Genomic DNA, 14,102 nt, shown 5'->3' with positions numbered 1-14,102 from the left:
GAGGAATCACCCACACTTCCATTCAGGCAAGAAAGGGGAACCACAGTTCAAGTACACATACCAGCCAGGCAAAAGCATTTGAGGAGGGAGTGCAGCCAGTGAGTGGGGAGGCCTACAGAGTGGGCATGGCCTAGGGAGGGTCCTAAAGGCCAACTACAGAGGCCTGGAGGACCACATTCAGCCCCAAGCTTGAGATTCCCTGCTCGTGAACTCGATTTTGTAGCAAACCATGGCTACAACATCCAATGATGAGGAGAATACTTGTTTCTATAGCAAGATGTCTCACTGCCTAGAGACATTTTGATCAGGCCATAGTCGTACCCATCAAGGCTAACTTAGAGACATAGTCTTCCCCATCTAAACGGTGGGCCTTCCAGAGCTGGCCATATCTATTTTGGTATCCTATGATTCATCTTCAAAGTCAGAGGAGAGCAGGAGCTGCAATGGAGATTCACGGATAAAAGTAAAGGAACGCAGGAAGGACTTACATTGTTACGGGGAGCACTTGGCTGCACAGGATCTTCAGCAGCCAAAGCAATGCTGCTCATGGCAATCACCATCAGGATGCAGATTTCAAAGTAGCGCAGGTTGACAATGTAATGACAGAGCCGCCGAAACCTAGTACCAATAGGCAAAAGCATATTCTGTGGAAGGGTATCACAAGTGCTGAGCAAATGGCTACATTTCTCCTACTGAATCAGATAAAGTATTTATTTTGGAGCTGAGTGAGAATTACTCAGAATATATATTTTTTAGAAAATTTCCCACTGTATTTTTTTATTGCTGGAAAAAGACCACTTTCTCCCCCAGAGAAATTCAGTGAAAAATAGTGATGCCTATTTCACTGCCACTTAAGTTCTCCACAAGCAGGAGTGGAGACTTTTGAGAGGGCGCCAATATATATTAGGTTCTGGTGCATAAGCCAACCTTAATATCTCTGAGTCTAGTTGTGGATCAGTCTCATGAATACAACCAGCATGATCCTTCTCATTCTCTGCCCAAGTTCACAAAAAATGACATATTCAACCTAAATCAGAACCCCAAAGACTCAGTCTCTGCAAATAAGCAGTCCTCCTTCATCCTCTGAATGAATCCTTGGCATAATCCAGCCAAGTATCCAATTTTCACACACTCTAACCATTTGTGAACTATGGTATCAGGTTCCCAGCTACCTTTCAGTCCATAATGGAGCAACACTTACGGGTTAGTGGTTGAGAGAATGAACATAGAGCTGTATGGTGGCATAGGCTTGGGTCCCTCCCCTCCATCATCTTCCTCCTCCTCCTCCTTTTTTTCTTCCTCCTTCTTGGGCAGAGGTTCAGGGTTGGCATTCTTATTGACTGGTGAATAGGTGGAGAAAAATAAAAGTGATCAGTCTTGATATGTTCCCTCTCTCAGTCCTCCCAGTACCATTTTAGCAAAAGTTGATCCAGTCAGTTCTGCATATGCAGAAACTTATGTTGGGTAGTTTTTGGGGGGGAGTTGGGGAGCAAGTTAAGGACAAATATGGAGACCAGGATGTTGGATACTCTACATATAGAAACAGGTTTTGTTTTTGTTTTTTTACTGGTACACTGCATATGCCTACAGAAAACACGAAGTGTACAAAGTAGATATTGACACCCAATTCTGGGATGCAAAAATGTCTGCACAAAGGTTTGCAGGACTCAGACAGATGCATGACAACTTGTGTATGGAAATGCTCCAGTACAGTCAGAAAGATAAAGCCTCTTGAACCATAGCACACACCAACCTGGACAATATGTGTAGCAGGCCAGCAGTATCCCCAATATTTTATTCTTTTATTTACTCAATTTACCATGCCATAAATATTTAAGATAATTTACAACTAAAAGCCCTTAATATATAAAGATGCAACAGATTTAAATTAAAAAGATCTTTCCTAGGTGTAAAGTGTGTACATTCTGCTCTGTGCAATGAAGTCCTCAGCAATTCAGAATATGGTGGCTTGTCATACTTATCATGTAACAGTTGCTGTAGTCTTAGTTTCCTCTGACAGGTTTATATACACTCAGCATGAAAGGGACAACAAATCTTCAGGATATCCAAGGGAAAACAGATACAGACACACAGAAATCCAGCAGCTAAGAGGCACATGCAGATGCATGTCAGTACAACTGTGACAGGAACAGAGCCAACTCACACTCAGAACATCAGTCCACTTACATAGCCATTGGGCTAGACACAAACATGACCTGGAGTAACATAGCTGATGGTACAGCCAGTAGACTAATACAAGAAAATAGGTAGAACTAACCACAAACACCATTATGTGAGTGTTCTACAAACTCATTTTGTCTCTTTTATTGCCTGTGATGGTTACCGTATTTTTCGCACCATAGGACGCACCTTGTTTTAGAGAGGGGAGAACAAGAAAAAAAAATTCTCCCCCTCTCTGCCCAGCGCCCCTTCAGCGAAGCGGCATGTGGCGCTGCGCAGAGAGGGGGAGAATTTTCCCCCTCTTGTTTTCCCACTCTAAAACAAGGTGCCGTTTAAGGTGCGTTCAGACGGCTACCTTGGAAGCCTGGAGAGCGAGAGGGGTCGGTGTGCACCGACCCCTCTTGCTCTCCAGGCTTCAGGTTCCTTTTGACCTGCTCTTTGGGGCTGGCGGGGGGAAGCCCACCACCAGCCCCAAAGAGCAGGTCAGGGAGAGGCGGAAAGGCGCAGCGGAGAGGCTCCTGCCATAGCCGCGCGTCACCTCTCCAGCCGGGAGAGGGTCGCAGGGGGCTTCTTTAGCCCCGCGCGCGCTCTCCCGGCTGGAGAGGTGACGCACGGCTATAGAGGTTCCTGCCATAGCCGCGCGTCACCTCTCCAGCCGGGAGAGGGTTGCGGGGCTATGGCGTCTTCGCTGCATAGGACGCACACACATTTCCCCTTCATTTTTGAAGGAGAAAAAGTGCGTCCTATAGAGCGAAAAATATGGTACTTCCTCCTGCCTTCCACACAAACAAAACAAAGCCTTCTCTATCCTTTCCTCTCATGAAATTCCATCCAACTTGCATCTCAAACATGTGCCTATAATTCTTCTGCCTCATATCCATGTTGTCTGGCTCTAGCCCTACAGACACAGTGCACTCAGTGCTCACCTTGCATGATAGCGTTGTTGATTGGTGGTGGAAAGGTGGGTGGGATTTCCACCACAGTGTGCTCTGTTTTCTTGGCAGTTTTGGGTGGATTGTTCTGGGTAGTGGGATTAGTGACAATGAGGCTGTTCTCTGGGTTTTTAGGGGGTCCAGGGCTGGATGGATTGCCAGGATTATTGGGGGTCCGGCGACTGGTAGAGTTCTGAGAGTTGGGGAGTGGTTGGTCCAAGGGAACAGGTGGGTTTGGGGGCAGGTGGCTTGGTGTGGAATTTGAGTGGCTGCCTCCTTTGGTAGGATTCTGAGGGTGGCTGATGGGATGTTGGTTTGAGGTCTCATTGGTTGCCAGCTTATTGTTCTTCATGTTGTCAATATCCTCAGCCACTGGGGGCTCCAAACGCCCCATATCCTGTTGGATTGGCCGTGTGGTGGATAGGTTTAGTCCAGGTGGAAGGCCAGAGCCTTGGTTCTCTCTGTATAATTAAAAAGAAAAAGTTTGATCACTGGTCGAAATATTTATATCAATGGGTCACTGAAATGCAACTAGCACAATAGCAAGTGGGGTTTGAAACTGCCTGCTCACGTGACAATTGCTTCATTCTAGCACAAGCATTACCTACACTCTCCACTTCTAAAGCTGCATCAACATTACCCACATGACATTGCCTTAACCCTCTAGAGCCAGACTATCTTCCTATGTGCACAAAATGCAGCTGTATTAGTCAAATTGTCCATCATTTCAGCTATTAATCTTACTCCATCTTAACTGCCTCCAGTTCAGTTTCAACCAAGTTCCCTGATGGCTATTGGCTCAATACAGCAATAGGCCAGCAGGACGGCAGGTTTAGCAAAAGAGCCTTGCTTATTTTGATCATATCCACACATGTACTAAAGGGTTAGAATCTAAACTCTCTTTCCAGAGAGGCAGATGACCTAGTCACTAATAATTTCCTCACTAGATATTCTTTACCACCTTGTGGGTTCTGAGCTGGTCTTGCTTCAGCAACATGAGCATCTGAATGTGAGGTTCCTAACTCTATACTGATGTCAAAACAGCCTAGTAATATTCAAAGGCAAATTGGTGTTCTGAAGGGAATGGGTGCTATGAGGGAACCAGGCTCCATTGCTTCTGAGGAGTCTCCTTTCTATCCCTACTTACTTCCTGCGCCGGTGCCGTCGCTCCTTTCCATCAGCTTCATAGGTGGACTGTGCAGTATGTCGGTGCCGTCGGCGCCTTTCTCCATCAGGCTGCTCCCCATCCACATCACCGCGTGCAGGCCTGCTCCCCTCACGATGCCGTGGCCTGCGCTCAGCTTTGCTTGTCTCCTCCCCCCCTCCCTCATCTGGTGCCCGGCGGTGAGGCCGATGCCGCCGGTGCTCCCGGTCACCATCGCCTGTACGAGGTGACCCACTTCGGCTCTCTTTGCTGCCTCGGTGCCGGCGGTGGGGGTCCAAGGCCTTGATTCGCTGTGAGTCACAGTCACCACGGTAACCACGCTCAAGGATGGCATTGTGCTCCTTGCTAGAATAGTCAATCTCATGGTATCCACTTTCCTGGTTAAAATCAATTTCCTTGCTGCTGCTCCGTGGGCGTCGTGGCTCCATGCTCCCTGAGTCAGGGCGCTCATATATGTGGGGGTCTCGGGGGTGCTCATGGTAGCGAGGTGGCTTTCTCAGGAACTCTTCAGGCCGCTGTTGTCCAAAGTGGGGGTCCAAGGGTGGCTCACTGGGACGTGTCTTGTTAGTATTGTTATTTCGATTCTCCTGAGGATCTACCACTAGTGGCCGGTCTAAGTGGGTTTTCATATCTGGTCGCATTTGGCGGGCAAATGTGACCTTCCAGCGATCCTCAGGGTCCAGTTCATTGTATAGTGCCTCCCGGCTTGCCAACAAGTTTTGCTTCCGCATCTCACTTGTCCGTTGCTCCCACACTGATTTAGCGCCCTTCTGGTTCTTTTGCTGCTCTTTCCTGAAGACAACACAGAAACAGTTTCTTGAAATGCACCCTTAGCTTCAGCACTCCTGCCTAAACCAAGACCATCTCATGCACCATCCTCAAGGACGCCAATTTTCCTGCTCTGGTTCTGACTTTCTGGCGTTCCTATTAAATCAATCTGTATCCAGCCAATTAATCATTCCTTTCAGATGCAGTCAGGCTATGCCTGCAGAGCATAATGCAATCCAAAGAACTGTGAAGTTGCAAAAGATCCTAGAGTAAAACTCTCCACTTATACGTGCTGTTGGCAATGCTGGAAGCAGCATGGAAGCCCAAAGAAGAATTTGGTTTACATGCTGCTTCTGGTATGGACAGGAATAATGTTGTACATTAATCCAGATGTGTGCAGACATGACTTGGCCCAGCTGCTGACACTACAGCTCTTCTTCCTGATTCAGCAAACGGCAGGTTAAAACAGAACAGCAACTGTGGCTGAACATCTTTCCTAGCACTTGCTTTGGCCATTTACTCTTCCCTAGCTATTCTATCACCACCACAGATGCCATATTGATTCCTCTCTAGGAAATGTTGGAAGGTCAGGTTGGACTTAGGCAGCTATTCATTATTCATACAGACTTTACTCCTACTACTTTTACTTGCAAAAACCCTTATTAGAAGATGCACAAACTAGAGTAATTTGGGTCACAGTTTGTATTCCTGCCTCATTTCTCTTTATAGTGTTCTCTTTGGACATGCAAGAAGCCAGCACTTTCTGATAGAAGGCTAGGGCTGGTGAGGGCCAACTTCTCCTTCCATAAGCAAGTGTTCCTCACAGTTTACAGGACCCAAACTGTTCCTACTTGCCCCCCAGTGGGAACCTTTTACTGAGATCCAGAGCTACGTGTAAGCCTGCCCTGCTTTGCATTTGTGAGACAGAAACCCAGGGGTCATGTGGGGCTGAGGTAAATCAAGACAACACTTACGCTGCTATTGACATGTTGGCTGCAGACAGAGGACTCACTTCTGCTACTTCCTTTGCCTTCTGGAGGGCAAGTTTCTGGCTGGCAGCTTCTTCTTCTTCTTGCTCATCCTGTGAAGCCCATACATTAGAGTTGAGTTGCCACTGCCCTGAGGTTTAGTGCCCATATCTATGTGTCTGAGCATGGGAGGGGGGGGGCACTTAATGTTCATGAGGAAATGCCAGTGCCACTAAGCTAACCGTAACAGCTGCTTTCGCAACTGTCCTTTGATTCCTTTCCCAATCACAGAAAGGGCTGAATTGCCTCTTTCATCACAGAAATGCGATTCCAACAGAGGAAGGATGGCAAACTTGTGGCCCTCCAGGTGATGTTGAATTAACTGCTCCCATCATGCCTAACCATTGGCTGTGCTGGCTGGGAGGCTAATTGGAATTTGAGTCCACAATATCTGGAGGGCCACTGATTAGCTACCCTGGCAGTAACAGGACAGAGACAGCGTCCTGTTCATGAAAGAAAGAGATGCAAAATATCATTTTAGGCATAATTACACAAGAGTTAGGATGCATCCAGACAGCAGCTTCTTCCAAACGACTGTAAGGTTAAACTGAAAGTATCTGTAGGAAGAAGGATCAGCTAGCACCAGGTTTTAATACAATTAGTCACTGGTTTAGACTATCACCTGTGCCAACCCTTGGACTGACAGCAATCAGAAAATGAAGCAGAGGGAAGGAAGCCATTCACTTACACAATCCTGTTTTCAGTATACAGGAAACCCAGCCTTGTAATCACCACATTCAATAAGCATGTCTCCCCATAGCCCCATTTGTCCCAGTGGTGGAGAAGTAATCCCACCTTGGTGAGCTCCTGAGCGTTGGCAAGATTATCCACTGCGATAGCCAAGAATACATTGAGCAAAGTGTCTGAATGTTGAGAGTCAAGGCAAAACCAAAAGCAGTTCTAGTTTCATTTTCACTTGACTACCTGAAGAGTTGTCAAATGCTTGGTTTCTCTTGCAGGGTTCCCCCAAAATGGTTAGCCAGACTGCAGAGTTAACAGAATTAGTCACCCAAACCTAATGCCTATTTCAGCACCAGTAGTTCATCTTATTCCACAACTCCCTTCGGAAGGAGTGTCCCAAATGAGTGTAATTTCAAGATTTATAAAGGGGACCTTTTATTTTAGCATGTAAAGTACTGACTTTACCATTTCTCGGTCCCAGTACTGACAGACTGGAATTTCTCCATCATTTTAAACAGAAGGAAACAAGTTCAACTGAGAATGTATTTCCCCAGCCATGTAACACATTCAACAGTAAAGATGGAAGAACCACCAAAGAATCCTCGTTCCCAAACACCTCCTGCTTTTATAACCAGTAGTTCATAATCAGAGTTCATAATCTCGTCCCATAAACATCTAAGAACTATATATTTCTCAACAAAGGATACAGTTACCAAACAAAGTCAGTACAATGAAATAGACTGAGAACATCATTCCTTTATCGACACCGCCCTGAGCTTGGATACCATCATACATTACTTCGTTCCAGTCTTCACCAGTCAAGATCTGAAATATGCAATATATAACTAGAAATTCCAGATGAAATTGATAGATTCCTCAGCTGAGTCAATGGTAGTATTGGAAAGGGAATTCATTATTGATCAAACAGGGTCAGAACTTAAATAGAAGATTCTGAAAAGGTTTTTAATGTAATCTACTACTTTCTAATGTAAGTGTTTTATTCTGTTATGATATGGAATAGTGCTCTCTGTCATGGTTTGTTTCACTAGAGTTTCTTCCATTTGAAATGTATTTTTCTACCAGACTTCTAGAATGCTTTTTCAACAGAACTCAAGGCAATTAAACAAATCAAGACATGCAATATTCAAATTAATTCAGCGGCACAAACTAAAAGAAATGCAGCAAGGAACAATTGGTCACTTGCTTCTTGTTTATAGAAAAAAAAAGTAAAAGAGTGGCAAGAATTCTCAGGTTTAAAACAAAGATATTCTAATGATGCAAACCTACATACAATTATCCAAGATATATTTCTAAGAATAATCCTGCTTACTCCAATTCACATACAAAATCAAAAGAACACAAAGAGTGGCAATAAATACACTTCTGAAAGTATGAGCACCTCTATCCTAAGGGGCTGATTCAGCAGTTCTACAACCCAAGTCTCTGAAATTCAACTATCACCCCCAACTCCAGGCTGCCAGATTTTGTGACATTTTTGTTGCTACATCACTATCCAATTTAATGTGGATAATAATCTACGACAACTAAGAGAAGAGAAGAACCGGTGCTGTGTGGACTTTTTGGACATATCAGCACATAATCCCAGCTCAGGTGGTTATCCTACATGAGACTCATTCCAGGGACAGAAAGACAAACAGGACAGGGAATGCAGCCTCCTTCCCATTCCCCCTGCATACCTGAAATACTGTCATTATTGCTGCTGGGAAAGTGTCAAAGTTGGTCGGAGGGGTTCCATCGTCAAAATTGAACCTGAGCAAGAGAAACACCAATCCAACAGAAACAGAGATGTTAGTTACAGATCCTAAGGTACTTCAACTCTTTCCATCTTAGTCAGCTCACATCCGAATCCTAGCTTTGCCTGCTAAAGGAACTGCAGATACCACAGAAATGTGGGCAGTTGTGTGAATCTTGATAGTGTGTGTGTGTGTGTGTGTGTGTGTGGAGAGAGAAACATCACAGACTCTCCAGGTCTAGCAAAAACATTGTACCTGTGGGCAGAGATGAGTATCTAGCATCAGGGTCCCTAGAAGAAACTGGAGAGGAACCCTAGCTTATTGATTCCCTATTTGATTTCTCCATTCTAAAGCTGATCAAAAGCAGGAGCTTTCTAGAAAGACTGTAGAGATTCTGGCTATGTGTGTGTGCATGCATGGATGTGTGGAATACTTCTATATTACTACAGACATGAGCATCTGCATACTCTAGCTCCTATTGCCAAAATGAATTGTGATGAGTTAGTGTGATGCCCTAGTGGAACAATGGCCAAGACCTGGGATGGGTTCAGACACCACAATCTTCATCTGATAGACCATAGATTATGCAAGTGCTAACAAGCTTTGTACCTGCGCTTTCCCATTCCCTCTTGAGTTTTAGTGCTTACAGCCTGGCTTGTTAAACCACAATTTCTTGTGACATGTGAACCAGTAAACTGTGGTTTAAGCGCTGCCTACAAAGTAGGCTATGAAATCAGGATTTGATATCATGAGTGACATCATGAAAAAGGTGGTTTAACAAGTCATGCTATTAACATCAAAGAGGATCCAGAAAGCAGGGAGGCAAGGAGCAGGAGGGAGTGTGCAGGTACAAACCTTAATCATGGTTTCAAAGGCCATTATTGTGACATATGAACAGGGCCCAAGTATTCACTCTAAGGATGTTGCAGGAAATGTCACCCCCCAGCTTTTCCCATTACTCACTGGCCCCCAAAGAGTTGCATTCCCAAAAGGGCAAAGACGACTATGAACAGGAAGAGGAGGAAAAGGAGGCTGATGATGGACTTCATGGAGTTCAGCAGAGATACGACTAGGTTTCGTAGGGAAGCCCAGTACCTGTCAAGAGAATCCACATGTGAGCTAGCAGGGAAATCTGTCTTCTAGAGCCACACATCATATAGCAAACATCCATTCATAGAAAGGATATTTCCACTCAGGCCTGGTGAAGGCTGTCAGGATGCAAGATCATAATTTAGCTAGCTTCAGCTGCTACAAACAATATATGTGTAATCCACAGTAATTAATACAAAATAACATTTTCTTGCATATTGTTGGTAATTTGGATATGTTGATGACCTGCAACTGCAACTCTTGATAAGATAGAGGTTTTGTCTTGTTTTGTTTCATTTTTAAAAATCAAATTATTTTACTACTGAACCACTTGTTCTGACCTGTTTTGGGTACTGGCAGTAACTAAAGGGGGACTAGATTCAGGTAGGGATATCTGAAGAAGAAGAATCTGTAGATATCTGAAGAAGTGTGCATGCACACAAAAGCTTATACCCAGAACAAACTTAGTTCATCTCTAAGGTGCTACTGGACAATTTTTAATTTTTTTAAAAGGTGGACTAGTGCTTTATTTCTTAGGGATGCGGGTGGCGCTGTGGGTAAAACCTCAGTGCCTAGGACTTGCCGATCGTATGGTCAGCGGTTCGAATCCCCGCGGCAGGGTGAGCTCCCGTCTTTCGGTCCCAGCTCCTGCCCACCTAGCAGTTTGAAAGCACCTCTAAGTGCAAGTAGATAAATAGGTACCGCTTTATAGCAGGAAGGTAAATGGCATTTCCGTGTGCTGCGGTGGTGCTGGCTCGCCAGAGCAGCTTCGTCACGCTGGCCACGTGACCCGGAAGTGTCTGCGGACAGCGCTGGCTCCCGGCCTCTTAAGTGAGATGAGCGCACAACCTTAGAGTCGGACACGACTGGCCCGTACGGGCAGGGGTACCTTTACCTTTAGTGCTTTATTTATTTCATGACATTTTTACCTTACCCTTCATCCAAGTAGCTTGGGGCAACGTATATAGTTCTCTCTCTTCCATTTTATCCTTACAAAAACCTTCTGAAGTAGGTCAGGTGAGGAGACAAAGACTAACTCAAAGACATCCAGAGAACTACATGGCAGAGAGGGGATCTGAACCTGGGTTTCTCTGGTGCCAGTCCAATGTTCTAAGCACTGCTCCTCTGAAACATTTTCTCTGCCTTTTCTATTGCAAACAATTCAAATTCAATATTATTTCCTAAATTCTTTTCATTCAATAAGACTTCTGCCAGTCCTAACTTATAGTGACATCCTTTGCTTCATTTCCATGCTTTGGGTAACCCAGCAACAGTATATTTACAGCGAATTTTTATATGCCAGTTTTTACAGGGAAATGCAACTGTGGTCATCTTGTAAAGTCATCTTTACTGTTAGAGAAATTAATGACTATATACAAAGGCAGCGATCTCCTGATCCATATACAGATGGCTTCCACCAAGCACATTAATGCTTCCTGGTTTTTCTTAAACTGATGTACACTCCAACGGTATTCAGCTTCTGCTGCCTGCTGGCTGAAGATTCCTTTTTAGATAGGATGAAGCAAACCATCAAAACAAGGGATTGTTTATTTTATTTGTTTGATGCTTTGCTTCCATCCTAATGCCTCTCCCTTTGGACACAGAGGACGTGGCAGTTTCAGCAGTGAAAGGAACATTCTGCAGATCGCAGTTTCATTGTAAATATATGCAGAAAGTTGTTCTTATAGATGCAGCAGGACGAAGAAACCTTCTTAAGCTAAATTTAGATATTTCAATTGCTCTAAATAATTATTTGTTTTTGACAAGGTAAAATATATGCTTGCAGAACAAATTGCAGATTTCCAGTGTGTAAGAACATATACATACAGTGGTACATCGGGTTAAGTACTTAATTCGTTCCGGAGGTCCATTCTTAACCTGAAACTGTTCTTAACCTGAAGCACCACTTTAGCTAATTGAGCTTCCTGCTGCCGCCGCGCCGCCAGAGCACGATTTCTATTCACATCCTGAAGCAAAGTTCTTAACCCGAGGTACTATTTCTGGGTTAGCGGAGTCTGTAACCTGAAGCATATGTAACCTGAGGTACCACTGTATTTGTATGCAACACTGTGTACACACACACAACTGCACAAGTAAGCACATGTTGGGACACGTACAAACAGCACACTCAGTCTTCCTGCCAATTAATTCATGCACATACACTTAGGGCACTGATATAAAACAACAGCAACAACTTACTTTGTGACTTTGAAAATACGCAGTAACCTGAGAGCTCGTAAGACGCTGATCCCAAAGGAGGTGCCAGGCTTTACCACAGCCCAGATCACCTCAAAGATGCTCCCAATGATAACCTACCAAAAACCAAGTCAATGAGTTTAGTAACACACTATTATAGGCTATGCTCTAGACAATTTTTGCCAGCATTCATGGACACAGACACACACACAGAGGTTTACTCATCCATCTACTTAAGCCTGTATACTCCATATGCATAGGGAGAGTGCTTATAACACATGCCTTATGTGTAGAAGACCACAGGCTCAGTCCCTGGCACCTCCAGGCAAAAGGATTGGCTGTCTGGTGATGGATGAGACCTATGCCTGAAACCCTAGAGAGCTGCTGCCAGTTAGAAGAGACAACACTGGACTAGATGGGCAAATTTCAAGATTTGAAAAATAAGAACAGCATGAAGCTGTGGCATTTAAAAATGCATCATCTTGCTAAAATCCTAGACATCTGGTAATCCTAACTCCGGCTCATAAACATGCAGCAAACACAAAGCTTTCTGCAGCTATCATATAATAATAACACATTGCATCTGCTCACTCCACAATTAGACTTAGGATCGCTAAGCATAAAAGTTCAAAACATATGTCAGACATACCTAATCATAATATTGGCTATGAGCAGGAAGTTGCTTTTTGTTACTGTTTCTTGAACACCTGGTGTTTTGGCTGGCAGGGTTCAAACAGTAATCAAGCTGTTCAAGCTCAAGTTTTGAGAATGGACAAACCTGGCTTCAATGTGAGAGCACATCCAGTTTGTAAGAATATCATGATGCAAGATGCAGCCTCTAGTCATATAGATAACCAAAGCAGAAGGTGATTTTGCTACCCAAGTAGGTCAAGCAGCAGGGTCAGTAAATCCTAGATTTGTTAGGAACCATCTGAATCTATCTATATGTATCTACAGTGGTGCCTCGCAAGACGAAATTAATCCGTTCCGTGAGGCTCTTCGTATAGCGGTTTTTTCGTCTTGTGAAGCAAGCCCATTGACAGCTTAGCGGATTAGCGCTATTAGCGGTTTAGCGGCTTTTAGCAGATCCGCTGATAAGCAGCTTATCAGCGGATCAGCTGATAAGCGGCTTAGGGCTTAGGAAAAGGGGGGGAAAGGGGAAAAACCCCGCAGGAACTCGCAAGACATTTTCGTCTTGCGAAGCAAGCCCATAGGGAAATTCGTTTTGCGAAGTGCCTCCAAAACGGAAAACCCTTTCGTCTAGCGGGTTTTCCGTCTTGCGAGGCGTTCGTCTTGCAGGGCACCACTCTATCTATCTATCTATCTATCTATCTATCTATCATCTATCTATCTATTTTATCTATTTTTTTTAATTTACTGCACTTCTATACTGTTCTTCATTGCTAAAAACAATTCAAGATTGATATCTATTAAAAGTAAAGTTCATAACGCACAATTCACCCTGATGTTAAAACTCCAACTGGCAACAAAAGCACAACAATGGTGTCAGTGGTACAGTACTTCATGGTGGACTTGGCTACACCTGGGACCATTCCACATGGACAGGTTTATGTTTTGTGGGTATGGGATACTTCCCAATAACATCTGGAGCAAAGATGTTCATGAGAGAGCTGGCTCATCTGCATGCTAGTGTGCCTTCACCTACATAGCTGAGCGCATGATCTAAGAGAGTGGTTGTAGACTGATACTAGAGCAGGCAACAAGAGAAGTCCTGTCATATCAGAGAGACTTACAGCACAGTCGAAGCAGTTGAAGGATGAGTGAAAGTAAGGCCGCGTTCCGAGCCCATACATTTTTATAAACATTTCGGACATAAAGAGCCCTAAGAAAATGAATTCTGCATAGTCTGAAACAGAGAAACAGGGAGAGGTACAGGGTCAGAGCCAAGCTCTTCCATATGACAAAATGACCCCCCATCTGTTTCCACAGCACGAACCACCCCTCACTCAACCTTTAATGATCCCTCACTTTATTAAACAGAAGCAGCCTCTCTTGGTGTTCCCTAGATGAAAGAAGCCAAAATACATAGTAGTTATTCTTTGAAAAACTGCTAACACCTACTAGAGACCTAGAAGGATCCTATGGAGAACCTAAGCACACTAGACCAGGGGTGGGAAACTGCAGGCTCAGGGCCCAAAGCTGGCCTCTCTTTCTGGCCCTTGGGGTTTTTACTTGGATGGAATGCATCCTTGAACTCTGATAATGCCTCTTGCTCACCTGAATGGAGAAGACAGAGAGGTGTTTGAGGGTGTATGGAAACTAGCCTACTGTAGAAAGGTAAAAATTG

At 44.4% G+C, this 14,102-nt stretch overlaps 1 protein-coding gene across 5 annotated transcripts in view; it reads right to left on the bottom strand.

Annotated features, from left to right (window-relative positions):
- The window catches only part of CACNA1A (calcium voltage-gated channel subunit alpha1 A), a 257,374-nt gene that overhangs the window by 95,874 nt on the left and 147,398 nt on the right, over window positions 1–14,102 (bottom strand). For all 5 annotated transcript variants that reach the window (XM_081845837.1, XM_081845835.1, XM_081845838.1 and 2 more), the window contains 11 exons: window positions 13,549–13,661; window positions 11,798–11,910; window positions 9,473–9,604; window positions 8,453–8,525; window positions 7,463–7,580; window positions 6,870–6,937; window positions 6,021–6,127; window positions 4,261–5,070; window positions 3,108–3,574; window positions 1,202–1,340; window positions 489–618 (listed from right to left, as the gene is read on the bottom strand). In XM_081845837.1, coding sequence (XP_081701963.1) covers window positions 489–618; window positions 1,202–1,340; window positions 3,108–3,574; window positions 4,261–5,070; window positions 6,021–6,127; window positions 6,870–6,937; window positions 7,463–7,580; window positions 8,453–8,525; window positions 9,473–9,604; window positions 11,798–11,910; window positions 13,549–13,661 — 2,270 coding nt within the window. The remainder of the gene's footprint in view (window positions 1–488; window positions 619–1,201; window positions 1,341–3,107; window positions 3,575–4,260; window positions 5,071–6,020; window positions 6,128–6,869; window positions 6,938–7,462; window positions 7,581–8,452; window positions 8,526–9,472; window positions 9,605–11,797; window positions 11,911–13,548; window positions 13,662–14,102) is intronic.

This window comes from Podarcis erhardii, assembly GCF_964252035.2.
Source record: "Podarcis erhardii genome assembly, chromosome: 2".
NCBI classification, from domain to species: Eukaryota; Metazoa; Chordata; class Lepidosauria; order Squamata; family Lacertidae; genus Podarcis; species Podarcis erhardii.
The sequence above is the reverse complement of the archived record's forward strand: the minus strand, read 5'-3'. Positions and strand labels throughout refer to the sequence as shown.